This window comes from Tenrec ecaudatus, chromosome 16 (genome assembly GCF_050624435.1).
Source record: "Tenrec ecaudatus isolate mTenEca1 chromosome 16, mTenEca1.hap1, whole genome shotgun sequence".
Classification (NCBI taxonomy): domain Eukaryota; kingdom Metazoa; phylum Chordata; class Mammalia; order Afrosoricida; family Tenrecidae; genus Tenrec; species Tenrec ecaudatus.
Window position 1 is genome coordinate 26,105,643 of NC_134545.1, and position 19,724 is coordinate 26,125,366.

The 19,724-nt window shown below is 53.3% G+C and overlaps 2 protein-coding genes across 3 annotated transcripts in view; one reads left to right on the forward strand and one right to left on the reverse strand.

Moving 5' to 3' along the window:
• Window positions 1-2,763: 2,763 nt before the first annotated feature.
• On the forward strand, window positions 2,764-8,837 carry C16H22orf31 (chromosome 16 C22orf31 homolog). Its single transcript, XM_075533411.1, is given in 4 exon segments — window positions 2,764-2,802; window positions 7,066-7,491; window positions 8,353-8,734; window positions 8,737-8,837. Coding segments are annotated over 4 exon segments (948 nt in total).
• A 939-nt stretch (window positions 8,838-9,776) lies between these two features.
• The window catches only part of ZNRF3 (zinc and ring finger 3), a 180,957-nt gene continuing 171,009 nt past the window's right edge, over window positions 9,777-19,724 (reverse strand). Inside the window, exons 5-9 of one of the 2 annotated variants that reach the window (XM_075533612.1) lie at window positions 19,405-19,515; window positions 18,385-18,552; window positions 16,839-16,941; window positions 14,986-16,509; window positions 9,777-13,441 (exon numbers count right to left, since the gene is read on the reverse strand). In XM_075533612.1, the coding sequence (XP_075389727.1) occupies window positions 13,386-13,441; window positions 14,986-16,509; window positions 16,839-16,941; window positions 18,385-18,552; window positions 19,405-19,515 (1,962 nt within the window). In that variant the 3' untranslated portion in view covers window positions 9,777-13,385. Of the gene's footprint in view, window positions 13,442-14,853; window positions 16,510-16,838; window positions 16,942-18,384; window positions 18,553-19,404; window positions 19,516-19,724 lie in introns of both variants that reach the window. The other variant, XM_075533611.1, reaches the window with a different exon arrangement.

The window sequence follows — 19,724 nt, forward strand, 5'->3', positions numbered from 1 at the left end:
GGGTCACCACCACATGAGGAACTGTATTCAAGGGTCGTGGCATTAGGAAGGCCGAAAACCACTGCCTTAAGGGGATGCTCTAAATGTCCATTGTTGTTTATAGAAATCGAGTTGATTTCCGATTCCTGGCCACCCCATGCGTAGTGGGCTCCTCACTGAGTGGTAATCCAAAAGGGCAGCAGTTCAAAACCACCAGCTTCTCCAGAGGAGAAACACAGGGTCTTGTACTCCGCAAAGTTACAGTCTCTGAAACTCCCAGGGCAGTTCTATCCTGTCCTTTAGGGTGACGACGAATCGGCATCTACTCCTTGGCTGTGAGTTTCCTTTGGTGGTTTTTGGTTGTTGTTTTTTTAAATCATTTTATTAGGGGCTTATACAATTCTTATCACAATCCACACATACATCAATTGTGTAAAGCACATCTGTACATTCATTGCTCTCATCAGTCTCAAAACATTTGCCCTCCACTTAAGCCCCTGGCATCAGTTCATTTTTTCTCCTCCCTTCCTGTTCTCCCTCCCTCGTGAACCCTTGATTTATAAATTATTTTGTCATGTCTTGCGCTGTCCGACATCCCCCCTCACCTACTTTTCTGTTGTCCATCCCCCAGGGAGGAGGTTATATGTAGATCCTTGTAATCTGTTCCCCCTTTCCAACCCACCCTCCCTCCCTCCACCCTTCTGATATCGCCACTCACACCACTGGTCCTGAAGGGATCATCCTCCCTGGATTCCCTGTGTTTCCAGTTGCTATCTGTACCAGTGTACATCCCCTGGTCTAGCCAGATTTATAAGGTAGAAGTGGGATCATGATAGTGGGCGGGGGGGGGGGGGAGAAGCATCTAGGAACTAGAGCAAAGTTGTATGTTTTATCATTGCTACATCACACCCTGACTGGCTCGTCTCCTCCCCGAGACCACTCTGTAAGGGGATGTCCAGTGGCCTACAAATGGGCTTTGTGTCTCCACTCTGCACTCCCCCCCTCATTCACAATGATATATATTTTTTGTTCTGATGATGCCTGATCCCTTCGACACCTCGTGCTTGCAAAGGCTGGTGTGCTTCTTCCATGTGGGCCTTGTTGCTTCTGAGCTAGATGGCCGCTTGTTTACCTTCAAGCCTTTTAGATACCAGATGCTATCCCTTTTGATAGCTGGGCACCATCAGCTTTCTTCGCTACATTTGCTTATGTACCCATTGGTCTGCAGCAATTGTATCAGGGAGGTGAGCACACATTGATATGATTTTTTATTCTTTGATGCCTGATAACTGATCCCTTCGGCACCTTGTGGTCACACAGGCTGCTGTGCTTCTTCCATGTGGGCTTCGTTGCTTCTGAGCTAGATGGCCGCTTGTTTAACTTCCTTTGGTGTTTTTAAACCTCTGGAAGCAGATCACCAGGCTTTTGTTCCCAGACACCTCTGTGGGGAGTGAGTGGTTATAAACGGCAGATTATATATATATATATATATATATATATATATATATATATATATATATATATATATATATATATATATATATATAGAGAGAGAGAGAGAGAGAGAGAGAGAGAGAGAGAGAAGAAAGCCAAACTCAAATTCATGGTCCTCTAGCCGACTCTGACTCATAGCAACCCTATAGGATGGGGTAGAAATGCCCCCGTGGCTTTCTGAGTAAACAACTCGACCGGAACAGAAAGCCTCATCTTGTTCTTGGAGGTGCTGGAAGTGTTCAACTGAACTTCTGGTTAGCAGTACAATGTGCAACACATCAGGGCTCAGGGACCTCCTAAACACAGATAGACACAGAACTCAGTCATCATGATCAATAAGATTTTAATGCTGTATCTTAAACACCTAACTGTTCATAGAGGCTACACTAGCCAGCAGGGGGGGACAATCCAATTGCCCATCAACCGATGAATGGATAGACATGGTGGTGTAGAGGACTAGGCATTGGGCTGCTAACCACAAGGTCAGCAGTTCGAAACCATCAACTGCTCCTTGGGAGAACAACGGAGTTACAGACTCAGAAACCCACAGGGGGCAGTTTTACCCTGTTTTATAGGGTCTCTATGAGTCGGCATTGACAATGGCCGTGCATTTGGCTTACACATACAGTGGGATATTTATTTGGCTGTCAAAAGGCATGAAGTACTGATACATGCTACCAGGAGGCTGAGCCGGGAAGACCCAGTAAGTGAAAAGACTCCCTGGAGGATGGTTCCATTTATGTGACAAACCTTACTCACTCACCGCCTGGGGTCCATTTTGACCCTATAGTGACCCTATAGGGCAGGGTAGAGCTACCCCTGTGGGGTTCTAAGACGAACTCTTCAAGGGAGTAGAATTGTTGGCCTTACAGCTAGCAGCCCTGTGTAACCATTCTGCTATACCTATAACAGGCAAATTCGTAGAGACAGAAAGCAGACTGAGTGGCTGCCAGGGACTGGAGGGGAGGGAGCCATGGGCAGTGGCTGATGACTGGCCACAGCATTCTCTTTTAGGCCGGAACTAGACAGAACTGATGGATTCACAACACTGTGACTCTGAGAGATACCACCGAACAGTACATTCAGAAATGGTTAAACTGATGTGAGTTTTAGGTCGATTTAAAAATCTAAGTGCAAGAGAAAATTTGTGATGCACCAAATATCAAGACTTCCAGTGAAGACAGGCTTCCTGTTACTGACTTTTTCCTTTCCGCCAGCTTCAGTCTGCCTTGGCATGGCTCTCACTACCACGGAGCCTGCCGCCCAGGTTTCTGGCTCCGGCAGCTCGGGATGGAAAAGAGAAAGCCGCCATTTGCTGCTTCTGATGGGGTGAGGAGCGGCGAGAAAGTAGTTGGTCTTGAACTTTGTGTCTGTGGGTCATCCGATAGGGCCCTGGTTGGTGGCGCTACTGGTCTGTGTTCAACTAGGAACCTAGAGGTTGGCAGTTTGAACCCACACGGCAGCACTGAGGAAGAAAGGCCTGGCGATTAGGTCCATGAACATGACAGCCAGGAAACCCTACAGAGCAGTTCTACGGGAGCAACCAAGTCCGAACTACCTCACTGGCCCGGGAGCTGGTTTTCTTTAGTTTGGTGGGACATCCAGGGGGCCTTGCCTGAGAACTCAGAGGCGGGTTGGGTTGAAAACCAGGAAGTGGGGGTCTGCCCCCCCCCACAGCCCCAAGTGACAGTGAGAAGGGCCGGTGGCAAGGGTGGGGTTGAGAGTGGGTGCACACGTGTGGCTCATGCTAGACGTACATTTGGCACCGGTGGTCCACATTGTTGCTCCGCAGAACTTGTGTCACGGGTTCTGGAATCTCTTCCCATTCTCTCGTCCCAGACTTTGCGCTTCTGAGGGAAGTGAAAGTTCTCTGCTTGAGTATTCAAATAAAGACATCTTTTGGGGAAATTAACAACAAAACCCCCAGCAACTCAACTCCACTCGAGTGCTGAGGTAGAGACTAAGAGGGGGAGAGGCGAATTAACAGCCATTGTCTCACCCTCTCCTCCGGAAGGAGAAGAGAAGCCGGAGCAAAGAGAGGCAATGGTTCAGGAAAGAGGGGAAAAAGACAAGGGAAGGAAAGAACGATTATAGGAGCTAAAAATACAGAGCAAAGAGCCTGGCTCAGCATCAAAGCAGAGCAGATGTGTTTCCAAATAGAATCGGTGGTTTAGATACATCAGGAAGTACGGCTCGACATGATGGCTGGGAAATGATGCTGATTTAGACTGAGCGCAGGGTTTTCAAAAGCTTCATGGGAGAATCAAACTGCGAATCAGGCCTTTCAGCAGCTTGGTGGCCCTTCCTGCCGCAGTCCTCGGTCTCTAGCTCAATGGCAGCGAGTTGAGAGGTTGTGTTCTCTAACTCTAAGCAACCTCCGATGGACCAAACCCGAAAAACCAAACTCACTGCTATCCAGCCATGCTGACTCATACCAAGCCTATAGGTCAGGGTAGAACTGCCCCTGTGAGTCTCTGAAGAGAGTTTACAGGAGTAAAAGCCCTGTCCCTCTTCCAAGGAGCGGCTGATGGTTTCGAACCACCAGTGCACTAGTCTCTGCTAAAGACAAGCCACTCCCCTTACCCTCTCCTCAGGTACCCACGTCCCTTTCCCTGTAAGGAACCGGGATACTCAGGGTGATGACTGGACGCCCTACTAGATTTGATAGAGCTGGCAATTACCCACCAAGGAGGCATCACCATCAAAACAGAACCATTCCTCACCTTCCCAGGGCACATTACTGGACCTCCAAACAGGGGCTCACGGAGAAGGGCTAAACATGAAAGTCTCCCCAGCTTGTGTCATGCAGACCACGTGCAAGGGGAGCTCAGGAAAGCACCAGATGAATAAATTGACCCCAGGAGTAATCAAGTTCAGCGGAATATTATTTATTGAGCAATTGCTGTGTGTGTGCTACCCTATTTCATGCTCACCAGAAGGCTGGGAGTACCATTTCAGAGATGAGAAGACTGAGGTCCAGAGAGTGAATGGACCCTTGAAGGATGGGTCTGAAATGGATATTAACTCCTGACCTTTGAGAAAGTCTTATGACGAGGCTGGGTCTAGAGTTGGGGTGACTTGTACTATGTAGTCGGGCCTCCAGCCAGAGACCAGCACATCATGGTGACAGTGGGCAGAGGGGTAGAAACAAGAGGTGTGGAGGCGTTGGTGGCATCTACCTTTGGGGGTTACCAGCTGGGGGTCCGGGGCATGGTTCTTGAGCTATCGGTGCTTTCTCGGTCGCTTTTCGTGTAGTGTAAGGATGGCAGAAGCACCCAAAGTCCTAGGACCGTTCATTTCATGAGATGAAATGCGAAGCGCCTAGAATGATGTCCCGTGTCCAGCAAGGACCCGTTACTGTTAACGGTGCAGGGAAGCTGGTGGGGCCAGAGGGGGAGTTTTAAGAAAGGTGAGGGTTCTTCAAGATGAAGGAGGAACCCCAACAGAAGGATGGCTCCTTTCCTCGCCATTGCCCTCCTGTCCCCTGTGACACAGAGTGGGAGCAGACGGTCATTTCCATGGTCATTTCCAGGTGGGCTGAGAGCCTGGTGCCACCTCTGGCTTTGATGGGCCTCCTGCCTGCTCAGCCTCCAGACATTCGCAAACCCTTCCCAGAGACAGGCCTTTTCCACCCCCGACCCCACCCCTGGTGCTGAAGCTGACCCACCTCTTGGGAGGTGAGGCCAGGGCTCACTGCTGAATGGGCTCCATTGTCCTCTGCAGCGCCTGTGGGTCCAGCTGCCGTCGGGTGGAGGTGGTGCCACCACGGCCCCGCGGTGCGGTCTGCCTGCAGGCTTTGATTTCCTCCAGGGACAACACGCCAACATTCAAACCGGCAACACATGCGATTCCAGGCACTCCTGCCAGACTCCAACAAGCTGTTTCCACTCTTTTTGCTCTCCGCCCCCTGGGAGACAGGCTCCGTTGGCATTTGTGTATGAAATAGCCAAACCACCAACAGGACAAGCACCTGATAAGAGGTGAAGCATTGCCCAAGAGTTCCCAGGAAGAGGCGGCTTTGTTCTTTGTTCAAGCTCTTGACACTGAGAACGGCTCTAATTACTGCGTTTGCCAGGGGATGTAAAGTAAAACCACATTCCAGAAGCCAGCCGGGGAGGGAGACACGGGCAGGGGGGAGGCACCCAGAGCTCCAGGGACCAGGTCCTTCACTCGTGGTAGCTGTAAAAGAAAAACAAAAAACCTAACTCACTGCCTGCCGTGGAGTCCATGCTGACTCATACCAGCCCTAGAGGACAGGGTAGGACTGTCCCTGTGCGTTTCTGAGACGGTCACCCTTGACCTGGGGTAGACCGTCTAGTCTGTCTGGGTACCTTTTTCTTGGACATGTGCACATGTACACGTGCATCCCCTCTACCTGGGGCTGCGCATCTCACCTGCCCAGCTGACGACCTTTCCGTAGCCATAGATGTGTTCTCTGGATCCTGGCCCACTGCCTCCTTCAGACAGACAGACTCAACTCAGCTCAGGGGCTCTTCACAGGAGCAGTGTGTGCTCAGGTGGGAGCTACTGGGGAATTTGAACCACTGACCTCATGGTCAACTGCCCAGGGGTTCACCACCTGGCGGACCACCAGGGTTCGGGTCTGTGGTGGGGAAGGATGTTGAGACTCTCTCAAGTTCTTCTGGGGGTAGGAAATGAGAACCCCAGGAGCCTGAGTGATGACAATAAGCACGTCAATAGAGCACCCGGCAGCCGTCATTGAACTATGAAACCTGATGATGTAACACCCACCCACCCCCACATCACAAACCACAGTGACATCACAAATACTAGAGAGCAGGGCTCAGTCCTGCCTGCACCTGCACAGGGGGGCCCAAACCTAAAACAAACTGTGATTTGCTCACATGTGACTAGGCAGAGAAACGGCAGGTGACTAGAGGGAGATAAAAGAAAAATCAGAATAAGTAAATAACCCAAAAAAAAAAGGAGAGAAAATACATATTGCTTTCCCCTACTAAGCTAGCTAAAATAAAATTTAAGGCAACCGAAAAACATGGTAAGGTGCTTTTCTTGTTTTATTTTTAATATCTGCCATGTTGTAGACAGTCAAGTCTGGAGAACTTGTGCGTTGAGTCTTGCCTATCAGCTACTTCTCATTGACCTGGTGCTCCTGGTGCTCCTGGACCCCGGGCATTTCTCTCTGTCAACTTTTCTTGGCTCGGGCATGTCTGGTGAGAAAGTGCACTCCGGGTCTGCTCTGGCAGGGCTGCAGCCACTGCCATCTCTGGGTTGCGGCACAGAGGGATGACGCCAACTCTTAAATGGAGCCTCCAAGCATCTCCGATTCCTGCCACCGACCCCCTCCTCTATCCAGCAGATAGGAATGGCCTTCTTTCCTGCCCTACAATGCTCCCCGCTCCCTGAAAAGCCCTCACTTTCCACCCCTGTAAGCTCTGTCTTCCAAGAGCCTGTGTATCCCTGTGACCTTGTGAAAGTACTAGCTTGTCCTGACTTGGTACACGAGGCTCAGGGAGGCATGGGGAGAGACTGGCTGTCGATGCTAGGCCTTTCAGCCTGTGCTTAAGAAGGGCTTTTTTTCATGGTCTCTCCTCCCTCCCCCTGTCATTCTAGCATCCAGTCTCCGTGAGACGAGACCTCATCAACCCCACCTACAGACTCCGAGAGTCCATCCTGTTGAATACCAGGCTTCAGGACTGCTATGTGGACTCACCGGCTCTCACCAACATATGGACGGCCAGGAAGGGTGCAAGTCAGACTGCTCATGCCCCCACCCCGGTCACCAGCTCTTCTTGGGAAGTTGTAAAGAATCCATTAACGGCCAGTTCCTTCTCCCTGGTGAAACTGGTTCTCAGGCGCCAACTCAAGGACCAATGCTGCCCCGGGCGGCGCAAGTTTGAAGAAACAAAACCCTCCAAGGGATTGAAGCCCAAAGACAGCCCTGCGCATGGGATCAGAAATTCCAGCAGGACCAGAAGCAAGCGGCCTGCCGGGCCGTGGCCTGGCTCACCTAGGCGCAAGAGGCCTGCCGGAGGCGAGGTAGATGCTGGCCTGTGATGGAGCAAGTGGGGTGGGCACGGAGAGGGAAGAGTGTGGCTAGAGGGCATGGAATAGACAAACAGCTCGGAGATGTGTCACAAGAGGAGGGAATCTGAAGTTTAAGAAGGGATGAGGACAGGTGGGCGGGCTGATCTAGGGGAGAAAGAAGATCTGGGTTTCCGGCCACAAAGGGACCAGGGGCTTCTAGGAACACGGATCAGAACCTGGAGTGAAGGGGAACTAGGAAACGGATGAGAAAGAAAGTCAAAGGCTGGGGCATCGTTGAGGTACATGCAAGGGCTTGTGTACATGAGTGCAAACAGGCACAGGCACACAGAGCCAGATGTCACAGCTGTATGAACTCATCTAGGGAGGACTGGGGGCCAGAGGTCTGCTGTGAGTCCATTGTTCCACGGAGGCCAGCGCTGAGGTCCCAATTTCAGCCCTGGGTGTAACTGAGGACATTGGCCTTAACCTACTTGAACCTTGATCTTCTTGCCTACAAAATGGGGAACAGCCCTCCTGGCTTAGGGTTTTACAAAGACTTGCTTTGCACACATGCGAAGGTCCTTTAAACAGAGCCATCTCTTGGGATCCTGCCTGGCAGGGAGTTTATGAACCATCCAGCTGCGTGGCCTTGGGCAAGCCAAGTTCAATCCCTCTTTAAAGTGGCCCCGCTGCCCTTACAGGGCTTCAGGGCAAACCTGCAGTGGTAAACTTGGTGTCCTAATAAGCTAGGGCACGCAGGCGAAACGTTGGTTGTTGCTGTAACCAAGACGCGGGGACACAAATCCCAGATAAGTATTCTGAGCACCCTTCTCGAGTTTTTGGCTTTGACTTCTCTGCTTTCTTCTTGGCTAGAGTAAAGAAAGTTCAAAGGAGAAAAAAGGAACCGTCCGCCAAGATCTTGAGGACAGATATGCCGACCATGTGGCCGCCACCCAAGCGCTGCCCTGGGACAGTGGGGCCTCGGCCTGGAAGGGCCAGGCCAGGCTTCCTGAAGCCAGAAAGAGATCCCAGTCGCCAGAGGATACGCTTACCATCCACGGCCTCCCCACGGAGGGCTACAAGGCGCTGTACCACGCCGTGGTCGAGCCAATGCTGTGGAATCCCTCTGGGACCCCCAGGAGGTACAGCTTGGAGCTGGGCAAGGCCATTAAGCAGAAGCTCTGGGATGCTCTGTGCAGCCAGGCCACCAGCCCTGAAGGTGCCCAGAAGGACCTGCCGCTGGGCAGGCAGCAGTCCCACTCAGTGAAGAGTCTGGGCCAAAGAAATGGCCCAAGTTAAAGAGCGGGAAACAGGGCCAGGAGTTCAAGGGGGCTGGATCTTTTCTGCTGGATGTCTGAGAAATAAACACTTTGTACCTTCCACGTGACCTTGGAGTGCCTGACGTGTTAGCAGGGACTCTCACAGCATTTCACCCACTTTCTGGGGGCTTTAGTCCCACCCGTGTTTAAGGACCTCTCAGATCTTCTGGGTAGAGATGAGGCTGGCGCTTGAACACTGGCCTCCACCCCTGCCTCAGTTTCCTGGTTGGTGCAGCTATAACACAAATATACCCTAAATGGGGCAACTTGAAAAGACAGAAGTCTGTTTTTTAGCAGCATAGGAAGCTGGCTCACTCGTTCACTCACGGCTGAGTCTATTCCAACCCATAGCTACAGGTAGGGTAGAACTATAGAACAAGCTACAACTGCCCCTATGGGTTTCTGAGACAACTTTTTACAGATGTAGAAAGTCTTTCTCCTGAGCAGCAGTTGGTGGTTTTGAACTGTTCACCTTGCAGTTAGCAGCCCCCAATGCTTAACTTATGGCATCAGGGCTCCTAGTATTCAGGAGGCTACAAGTCTAAATTCTCGGGAGTCCTCTGCCCACAAAGACCTTTCAGTGTCTGTTTCTTGGTCATATCTGTACGGGGTCCATTCCCTCCCCTTGTCCCCCCATCCCATTTTGGGGCTTGCTTGCTTCTGTGTCAATGCTGTTCTATCACTCAGAAGTGATTAACTGATACAGCTTCATTAACCTAACACAGAAAAACTCAGCTTTGGGCGAGGAGGGGGTACCACTTTTTTTCTCTTTAATTAAAAAATGTGTGAAGTCATCAACTGCCAGCTGAGGAGAAAGCATCGGAGGAGGTCAAGAAGATGAACCCCCGCAGCTCCCCTCCTGCGGTCTTGTGGGCACGCTGAAGTTAAAGGTAGACACTGGCCTCCTCACACACGCCTCTTTGTACAACGCTGGCACACTGAGCAAAAACAGTCACGACAACGTGTAACACATACTTGATAAAATTGTATTTTTTTAAAAAAAAAGTCATTTGTACAATTTGTTACAAAACCATAGAAGACTACAACTTGTTTTAAATCATTTTTTTGGTCGGCAAATATGTAACAATCTGTGTGCAATTATTATGTATTTACAGGGCCTCATGTTAGTCATTTTCAATGATTATTCCAACACTCTCAACATAAGACATGGCTTAAGATAAATATATTAGTAAATAAATATTCTGAGAACATATTTCCATAAATGAAATGTGCTGCTATACATATACAGAATATACATAGGTTGTTTTCTAGCCTTTAAAACATTTTATTTTTAATGGAAATGTTGGAGAAAAGAGCCCTTAGACCATTTTATTACAAAAGCTTTACAGCAAAATCTTTACAGAATCTCTCTTTTTAAGTGCTATGGGAGAAACAAATTTTCTTTTTAAAAAACACATTTTGAAATAGTGCTTCGCTAGACCAATAGGAAAGGCATGACATCGAGAGCAGAGACACGGCAGCTCTGCTTGAAGAGCAGCACTCCGGAGTCCTCGCTCTCTTTTTGCCCTCATTTCAGAAGCACTAGTCCTGCAGGAGCCTTCAGCTGAGCAGCCCACCAGGCTTTAGGAAAAGCTGTGGGGCCAGGGTTAGAGGGTGGAGCTGACGGGGAGGAGTTCAGGCCAGCTCCCTGGAGCTATGTCACCAACAAGGTACCTTGTTAGGCAGAACACCCAACACCCAAAGAGCCATTTCTAACTGCTGAGTTGACATGGCTGTCCTAGAGGGCTGGGCTGTGGGACCTAACCCAAGAGCCACATTTCAGCCTCAGGGAGCAGGGTTGGGCAGGGTCGGGGGTCGTCTTGCAGCCTCCACTGCTAAATACAGTAATCCCTGTGGCAGCCAACCCGTGTAAGACAGAAACCTGTCACAGAAGACAGATGCAGACGTTGTCCGCTGAAAAGACTGGGAGAAAAGTGGTTAGACCGCACCCTGTCAAAGGCAGAAAAGGCGCAAGACTGCCAACCAGGCAACCTGGCCCATTTCCGGCTCTCACAGGTTTCACCCTGCCACCCAACGCCGAAGAGTCTGCCAAGAGTGTCGTTCTTACAACTTTGAAGAAGCTGTTTGACTTAAAAGGCGAGGCCATGATACTCTGGTCCCCTGATGTGACGACACACATTTAAGAGACATTCCTGCCCCCACCCCCCCGTGGCTACCATTCCTTAAGACACACAAATGAAATGTGCTTCCCTCTCAAAGGAAAAAGTGGGGTGCATTTATTTTAATAAGCCCAGCTGAAGCCACAGTCAGCTGAGTCATGGTTATGGGTGTTGAGTAGTTTTCCAGTCAGGGCTAAAGAATGCCACTTTGGGGGTATGGTTTCAGACAAGGAAGATAATCTCCACTCGAAAGCATTAAAGACAGAGGGGAAAAATTAACCATGAGAAGCTGCTTTTTGCAGTTTATGTTCAAAGCCTTAGCCCTGTTCCCTCAAACCACACGACGCAGGCTGTTGTCCCCGGCAGCTGGGACTCCTGGCCCGAGGTATAAAGGCGGCTGGATCACATGTCAACATGTGAAGCTTAGGGCTTCTCACACCCTCACCGACAGGTGCGCGGGCACAGCCCAGAGAGCAGCCAGCCCCCAAGGGACCCTGCCACCAAGGCTGGGGGCCAACTCTCACCACAGCCGGCGTCTCTCTGTGGCTCTCAGAGACTCAATGATTGGAACCTGCAGTTTCTCCACTATCACATCCTGGCCAGAAGCAAGCAACTTCCCTCATCGCAAGCGGGGTTTTTAAGGAGCATGGTGGTGGTGAAGAATTCCTATAGAGTGGGACTTCATATAGGGTGTGCTGGCTAAGGTGCCCAGGTCGATGTCACTTGAGCCTAACTGGTGAAGGCTATCAGTCACCTGGCCACCCAGTGGTGGTCCTTGTCTCCCCACCCGGGGCACCAGGCTGCGCCATTCTCGTTCCCCAAGTGAACTTCGGCCAAACACTTTCAGATGGCGACAAGTCCCCATTGAATGAATACATAGAAGTGATGAGTTAGTGAATCTAAGGGCTAATGCAATTAATTTCTTCTAAAAATATATATTTTTTAAAGAACACGGAATACATTGAACAAAAAAAGGCAAGACTCCCTGATTTGAATCAGCTTTAAATAGACTCTCTCCCTTTAAAAATGGAAACATCTTTTGAATCTCTCTCCACCCTCTCCCACCCCTCAAAACCAACAAAACCACACACTGATTTGTGTTTTTTACTTTCCCTCCCCTTTTACACAAAGAAAGACGCTGGGAAAATATACAAAAATCTACCCTTTGGGTCTGAACTATCTCATAGTCTCTTTCCTGGAGAATGAATACATAATAGTGCATCAGACAGGATAATAGACATTTCCAGGCCAGAGGAGGAATCTCAGCCACGATGCAGAAGGCTGTCAACCTGAAGGATGGGAAAGGCTCTACCCCCACAAATCTCAATGCAGACCCCACTGGGTTCCCACTATGCACCCCCAGGAAGCAGCAGCCTCGGGGCATAGCTGTGCCTGAGATGCATGCGCAGTGTGGCCCCACGGCCCATCGTTGAGCACGTGGCAAATGCACCCCACCAAATACCAAGGCCACCAAACTACATTCCTCTTGGTGTGTGCCCCTGCACTGAACTCAGCAGCCAGGGGCTGGAAGCCCAATGTATTGCTGGGTGAGATCCCACCACGGGGCTGCTCCCTGGGGACCCTCCCTTCTTGCAGTCCCTCGGGTCAGGCATTCCAGACAGAGGACCCCGGCCCCCATGCCTGGGGCCCTCCCTTAGGCTGGGACTCAGATCTAGTGACTATGGACTCCTTTTAATCCTGGGGATGGCCAGATGTGGGACTGAGGACAGTGGGCAGAGCCACCTGCCACCTTGAGGCTTGTCCCTTGACAACTCCAGCTCCCTCTCAGCACCTCCCTCATCCTAGCTGCGTCTGCTTGTGGCCTTCGACTGCAGGCCCTTGGCTTCAGCCACGTGGACCGTGGGGTTGCCCAGGGAGAGGGAGGCAGCAGCGGCGCTGCATTGTGTTCCTCAGGGTCTGTGTCCCTATCAACTGGATTGACTTCAAGTTTCGGGTTCAGTTCTAAGGCAGGGGTAGCCCTGAGCTTTTCAAAGGCCTGAGCCCCCACAGGGGGGCAACAGTATGTACACGATGTGGTTCATTTAATGCAGCAGTGTGTTTTTTTCTCTTTTCCTTTTTCAGCAAAAGTTGGCAGTTAGGGTTCTTTAAAATATATATTTAAATAACTTTTTACATTTACATATAATATTTAAAACAAAACAAAAACCCCAACAATGCAGAGAACTCAATCCCACACACCTCGGAACCCCAAGCACACGCACTGTACAAAACACAGAAGAAGAACATGTTCCCAAGAGAGGCGGAGGACTCAGTATTTGTCTGCGGGGGAGTTAGTGGGGCAGGGGTTGCCAGGAGCGGCTCACATTCCGGGTTGAGAAGGAGGGTCTCTGTATTACCACTTTTGTGTGTTTGTCAAAGCTAAAAAAAAAAAAAAGTCTGTTTTTTGAAGGAAGTCCAAGTCTGGAGTCTACACAGTCCCGTTTCCAGATTAGCGTTCCTTCAGAGCTCAGGCACCTGAACCTCTGCCGCCTCCGCTGCCACCTGGGAGTCGAGATCCTGATCCTGGGAGGAAGAGAGCAAGCATCAGGAAAGGGCTCTGCCCCCCATTTCCCGCTTCCCAGATGGTCCCTCTATGAGCGAGAGCTCGCCACACCAGCCCACTGTGCACACGGTACGGGGCTGAGGCTGTCTGACTCCCGTCGGCTTGGAGCAGGTGGGCGTCACAGCTGTGTGGGTGGGGCCTTCTGGGAGTCACCGGGCAGCACGGGAACTCAAGGCAGCAGAGGGGTGGATCCAGTGTCCAGAGAAGATGCCCTCAGAGTTCACAGATCGCAAGAGAAACTAAGTTCTCTGGTGGCATCCACTCACTAGTGAACAGGGCTGGGGTGACCTCAGGAATTGGGCAGGGGAGGTAGGGGGGCCAGGTCAGTAGCTGTGGGTGTTTGGGGAACTAGATCGACACCGAGGGGGTGAGAGCAGAGAAGCAGGATGTGTTTGGATGGGTGGGCAGGGGCTAGGTGACATCAATCTGGGTGTGGATTTAGGCTTTTCAAAGGTAACTGCATAGAAGGTGGACTGGTGGTGCAGTGGATGAAGCATTTCTTTGAGAACAGTTTGAACCTAACAGCCAATCTGGGGAGGAAGAGGAGGCTGTTGGGTTGGTTCCGACCCATAGTGACCCTATGTGCTGTGACGAGTGAAACACTGCCCAGCCCCGTGCCACCCTCACAACTGTTTGACTTGCGCCCACTGTGCCCACCGTGTCGCTGAGGGGCTTCCTCTTTGCTGAACAACGGAGCAGTTCTTGTTTGGCCTACAGGCTCACTACGGGTTGGAATTGGCGTGAAGACTGTGGATTTTAAGGGCGAGCCAGTGAGGGGTTTTCAGCAGACACTCTGCCCCTGCACGGGGCAAGGGATGGAATGTGGCTGGGTGAAGATACATGGAGGAGTGCTAACACCTGGGAACTATTCTTGAGGGAGGACTTGTCCCAGAGCTACTCAAAGGTGCTAGAACACACCTTTTATGACTGCCTGAGATTAAATGTTTGGAGATTCCAGCAATTTGAGACTGTGTATGTGAGTGTGTGGGGTGGTGTTGGTATATGGGATTTGTAATTTCTGTCTTGTTAAATTGTGTTTCTGGGATTGCCCTTATAATTTTACCACAAGTTCATAGTTCTTGGCTGTCTGTGGAATAAAGCAAACGCTGCATTCTGCAGGCAGACGGGGAAGCCCTGACCCTGCTGGGGAGGCTACGTATTGGCGGGTGCAGTGGGTCTGGGCTTATGGGGGGAGACTCAGGGCAGAGGATGTTGAGTGCTGCTGGCACGGTGGCTGGCATGTATGAGAGGCATCAGGAGTAGCAAGCTGAGTGGGAATAGAAGGTGAAGCCCATAGAGTGCACCTCGTGCTTACAGCCGGAGCTGCAAACAGAGCCCCTGAGGACACACAAAGAGGGGCCCTGGCTCTCACCTGCAGCCTCAGGGGCCGTGCTCCCTGCGTCCCCAGTATCCTGGAAGGCGCCCTTTTCCTCGGCAGGGCAGCGTGGCTGCAGCAGCACCCCCAACAGGCCACCCAATGCCCGATCGTCTGCCTGGGCCCTACCTGGGCCCCAGTGGGCTTGTGGGGTGTCTGGACCTGGTGTCCCAGCTGAAGGGCTGTAGACCCGGGTCCCTTGGCAGTCCATGGGCAGGCCCAAGTCTCCGTCCACATCCTCGGGGATGATGGGGATACGCTGGCTCAGGTCCCCGGCCCCCAGGGGGCTGCCAGCTGGGCGCTCCTCTGTGTGTGTGTACTGCACGTGCACAGTGTAGTCCTTGGCATGGTAGCTGCTGCCACCCCCGCTGCTGCGGGCCACCTGCTTCTCTTCATAGAAGCAGCAGGGCAGGCCCTCACTCTCCACCCCATCTGTCCTGGGAAAATGGCCTGGGCGAAGGCTGTGGGGGCCCTGGGGACCTCCCCCACCCGAGGGGCCACAGCCCTCACAGAGGGGGGCGCCCACGCCAGGCTCCAGTGCAGAAGGCAGGGGCTCCCAGCAGCAGGCACACGTGAGACCCTCATGGTCCCCCTTCCAGGTCCTCCTAGGGTCCAGGGCGGCCCCGGGAGAAGCCTCGAGCCCCACTTCTGAGGGAGAGCCGGTGGGCCCATGGGGCTCCAGGGAGGAGCTGCTGCTATAGTTCATGTCCAGGCTGCAGGTGGACAGCTGGTCCCCCGAGGGCTCTCTCAGGCCAGCCCCCTGCCCAGGCGCGGCTGCCAGCTCCTCGGGCATCGGACCCTCGAGTGGCGTGGTCAGCCCCCGGCCCGAGCCGCCAGCCTCACTGGTGCGACAGGGGCTGCGGCTTCGGTAGATGAAGGGGTCGTAGTCGCTGCTGAGGGAGCTGCGGAAGGTGGAACAGCTGCCGTACACGCCCTGATTGCTGACCTCTGTGCAGTCCACCACTGAGTCGCTGGAGGAGCAGTGGCAGTGGCCGGAGCTGCTGCTGCTGCTACTGCTGTCGCTGCCAGGGCAGTCGGCCAAGTAGCCACTGCACACCGAGCGGTGGCCGTGGTAGCAGCTGAAGCTGGACGCGCTGGCGCTCTCCAGGTGGACTGGAGGGGCCACATGGGCCATGGAGGGGAAGAGCAGACCACCACTGCTGCTGGGTGCGCAGGCACGGGCTGGGCCCCGGGGTGCCAGGCTGGCGGGGGACTGCCCCTCCTGCTCTGGGTGGCTCAGGCCCTGGAAGTAGTAGTGCTGGTACACGGTCTCGTACTGGGAGAAGCAGGCGGCCTTGGAGAAGCTGCGGCCACCGAACTTGGGCCTGCGGAAGGGGTGGGCTGGGGAGTAGGCCCGGTGCTCCAGGCTGCAGCGGTGGGTGGCCAAGGGGTGGTCCAGGTGGAGGGGGGGGTAGCTGCGGACATAGGCCGGGGTCTGCGGGGCGTAGAGGCCCTGCTCCCCATGCCGGTCCATGGTCAGCAGTGTGACAGGGTTCCCCTGGGCATCCATGCTTGTCCTTGTGGGGTAGGCTGGGATGGCACTGGTCCTGTGCACGCGGCCTGGGTAGTGGACGGGCAGGAGGACGCGCTGCTGTCGACCGCTTGCCAGGTTGCTTGCCTCCACGCACATGGTGCCAGGGTTTCCCTTTTGTTCTGGGGGAGAGGAGGTACAGTACGCAGGGCTGAGTGGAGTTGGGGGTCAGCACTCAGTCTCGCAGTCTTGACTGCTGGCAAAGGCTGACCTGTTCCCGGACAGTTCACAACTGTCTCGGAGGACACAAGACCTGCTCAGAGAACCAGCAGCCTGCAGGGGGCCCTGGTCCCCCTCAGAGACATGCGGACAGGGCAACATCACCATAGCTCCCGCTGAAGCCCAAACCCCAGCTCAGCGACATCATAAGGCTTGGCTTTAGGGAAGAAAGCTTGATCGCCCTCCTCCAACATGGCAGTGGTTCTGACCACGCATCCAGCCGCTTGCTTACCTATGATGTTGTGCCGGCAGTGGGGGCAGGTGTGATGCTGCAGTAACCAGGGGTCCACACACTTCTTATGAAAACGGTGGGTGCAGGGGATGACCCGCAACTCCTGAGAAGTGAGAGGATGGAGTTCAAAGGGCGGCACCGGCAACAGGCAGCTCTGAGTAGAGCCCGAATGGACCCTGGGCCCTGATCAGCTCACCTGTGCCAGAGTATCCCGTCCCCCATCACTCCCATTTCTGTACCCCAAGCCCAGCCCCTAACTTGCAGGGACAGGAGCGTAAAGAGGCCATCTCCTTCCCTGCAGTTGGAAGCAGGCACTCAGGCTTGGCTGGCCAGACCTCCTGTGCCTCAGATGGGGACAAGTTCACGGTGCAAAGCTCTCCTGGCCTGCTCCCTGACGGAACCCTGAACACAGCCCAGAGGCACATGACTTCTGATGAGTGTGGTCGTTGTGGGGATGGAGGCTAGGCACGATGAGACAGCAGCCCCTTGATGGCTCTACCGTGGCTTTCATGCACTAGGCCAGCGTGACACAGGAGAACCCAGCCAACACCCAATGCTGGGCCCACCCTGGCTCTCTCCCCTTGTCCTCATCGCAGTGGGTGGCCTGAGGGCAGGAGAGCCTAGGCCCGTGGCACAGAGACTGGTTTGGTTCCCGGAGGGCAAAGTTCCAACATGGTTGGGCCAGAATTAGAACCCGTGTCCACACGAGACTCCACTACCCAAAACCCACCCCAAGTTGCTATAGGTTTGCCCATGTGACACAGAGTAGGGCTTTGCCCATGGCTGTCACCTTCTGGGAGTAGGGTGCCAGGCCTTTTGTCCCAGGCACCCCAGGTGGCTCTGAACCACCCACTTCGTGGTTGGCAGCCAAGTGCCTTGCTGTCAGCACTGTCTACAGGGAGTCCGCTCTCCGGAGGCTAGTGTCTGTTCTAGGTCCACACAGTGTGAAACTTCCATCAAAGGCCATCGAAATCTCTGCACCGATTCTCACGAAGTTTGCTTGCTCCTCTCCCCCAAAATGTGTATAGGCAGGAGGGGGACCTTTACAAAAGGTTGTGGGGAAAAAATGGAATGAAAAGATAATGTAAGTTTTCCACACATTTTTGGAAGCCCCTTATGCATGGCTCTGGAAAGAGATCAAGCCAGCGTGGCAAAAACTAACAATGTGGACCCCCTGGTGAGCGACAGTGAGCTCTGGCCACTTGTCTGAAGCTTTCAAAAGAAAAGGCAGAAGAATTTTTTCAAAGTGTGTGTGTGAGAGAGAGAGAGGTGTGTGGGAGGGGGACATGGACAGACACCAAAGCGCTAGTCTGTCAAAACACCACAAAGTTTCTTGGTGGAGGTCTGTGTGGGGGCTGTCCGGCCCTGGGCTTCTCAGAGGGCAATTCTGAAACAAACATGGGCTCCGGTTCTCAGGACCATATGGGTTCTCTGGCCTACCAACCTGGCACTTCTGGTCACCGTCTAGAGCACAGCTTTCCTCCAATGGCCTTCCCCGAGAGACCCGGGGCCTTGGCTGGCCTGTCCGCCCCACCCTCATCATTACCTCTCCATCGATGTACTTTTCCAGGCAGATGGCACAATCAGACGTGGAGCTGCTGCTGAGTGTGTCCAAAGCCCCACAGCTCCCCTCCCGGCGCCCCTTGCTCTTGGAGTTGAACTTCCTGGTTTCCATCTTCTCCAAGGCCTGCACGGCCAGCCTGTTCATGGAGTTCTGCAAGGCAGAACAGAGCCCATTAGGGCCAGCTTATCATCCCTACTGGGGCAGCAGGTACCAGTCCCCACAGACCAGAACAGACAGACCCTTGAACCTCTCTGGCCACAGCCCCCCTCACCACCTGGCTTCTGTCAACAGCAGGGCCTCACAGCCACCAGCCCCAGTTCCGTAACCCGAGCTGGTTGCCAGTGTATGCACGTCAGGTTTCCTGCTCTATATACTGGGGCAAGCAGGGGTAGGGGGGGTAGGGGAGAGGGGTACGTGTGAGGGTTTTATGGCTGCCCTTGAGGCACCCCCCTGCTAACAGTGACCCTCACTGTTCCACAAGGTTTGATAGTGGTGCCAGCTGGTTCTTGAAGAGATCACCAGGTCTTTCTCCCTAGTTCCCCTTGGTCTGGAAGCTCCACAGAAACCCATTCAGTGTCACAGCAGTGCACAAGGCCCTGCTGACAAGCGGGTGCTAGCTGTGTTCAAAGAGCACCGGCTGGAGCTCGGACCAGCAATGGAAGGCAGTGTGAGTGTTGGCACCTGCTAGCAATGGCCAATACACTGCCTGCCATGCTCTGCTTCTCCTAATGCTTGGGAACCTGACTTCCTGCTTATCTGCATCCTGCCCCTGCCCCATCTCTCTACCAAAACACAGGCACTGCCAGCAGGGGCTGCCCTAACCTTGGATTCGGATTCATCCCACCTGAAGCGGGGCTCCATAATTGCACACCTGAGGCCCAGTCTTCCTAGGAAAGGTCTCTTTGGGGCACAGCCGGTGGAGGTCTGGAACCCTGCACCTGCCTCTCTGGCATGTCAAGCTCTGGGCAGGCACGTCCCGGACTACGCTGGCGGGCTGGTTACCTGGCTGCGTCGCTGCTTCAGCTTGATTTTGACCAGGAGGATGAGGCAGACCAAGGAGACGACGACAAAGAAGGCCAGGAAGATGCCCATGTCAAAGTACTCGGTGGGTTGCTGCGGAAGAACACAGACAGCTAGTCCCAGCCCCGCCTCAGCCTGGTGGGTGATGGGTTGGTTGCTGGGTGGGCAGGGTGCTGGGAAGGACCTGGGATTTGACCCACTGGCACAGACCAGGAATGGATTCTCCTCACACAGGCTGGCTGCCCATGGCACAGCCTGCAAGGGCTCTTTCCACAGCAACACGAGTAGTGTACTTCAGGACA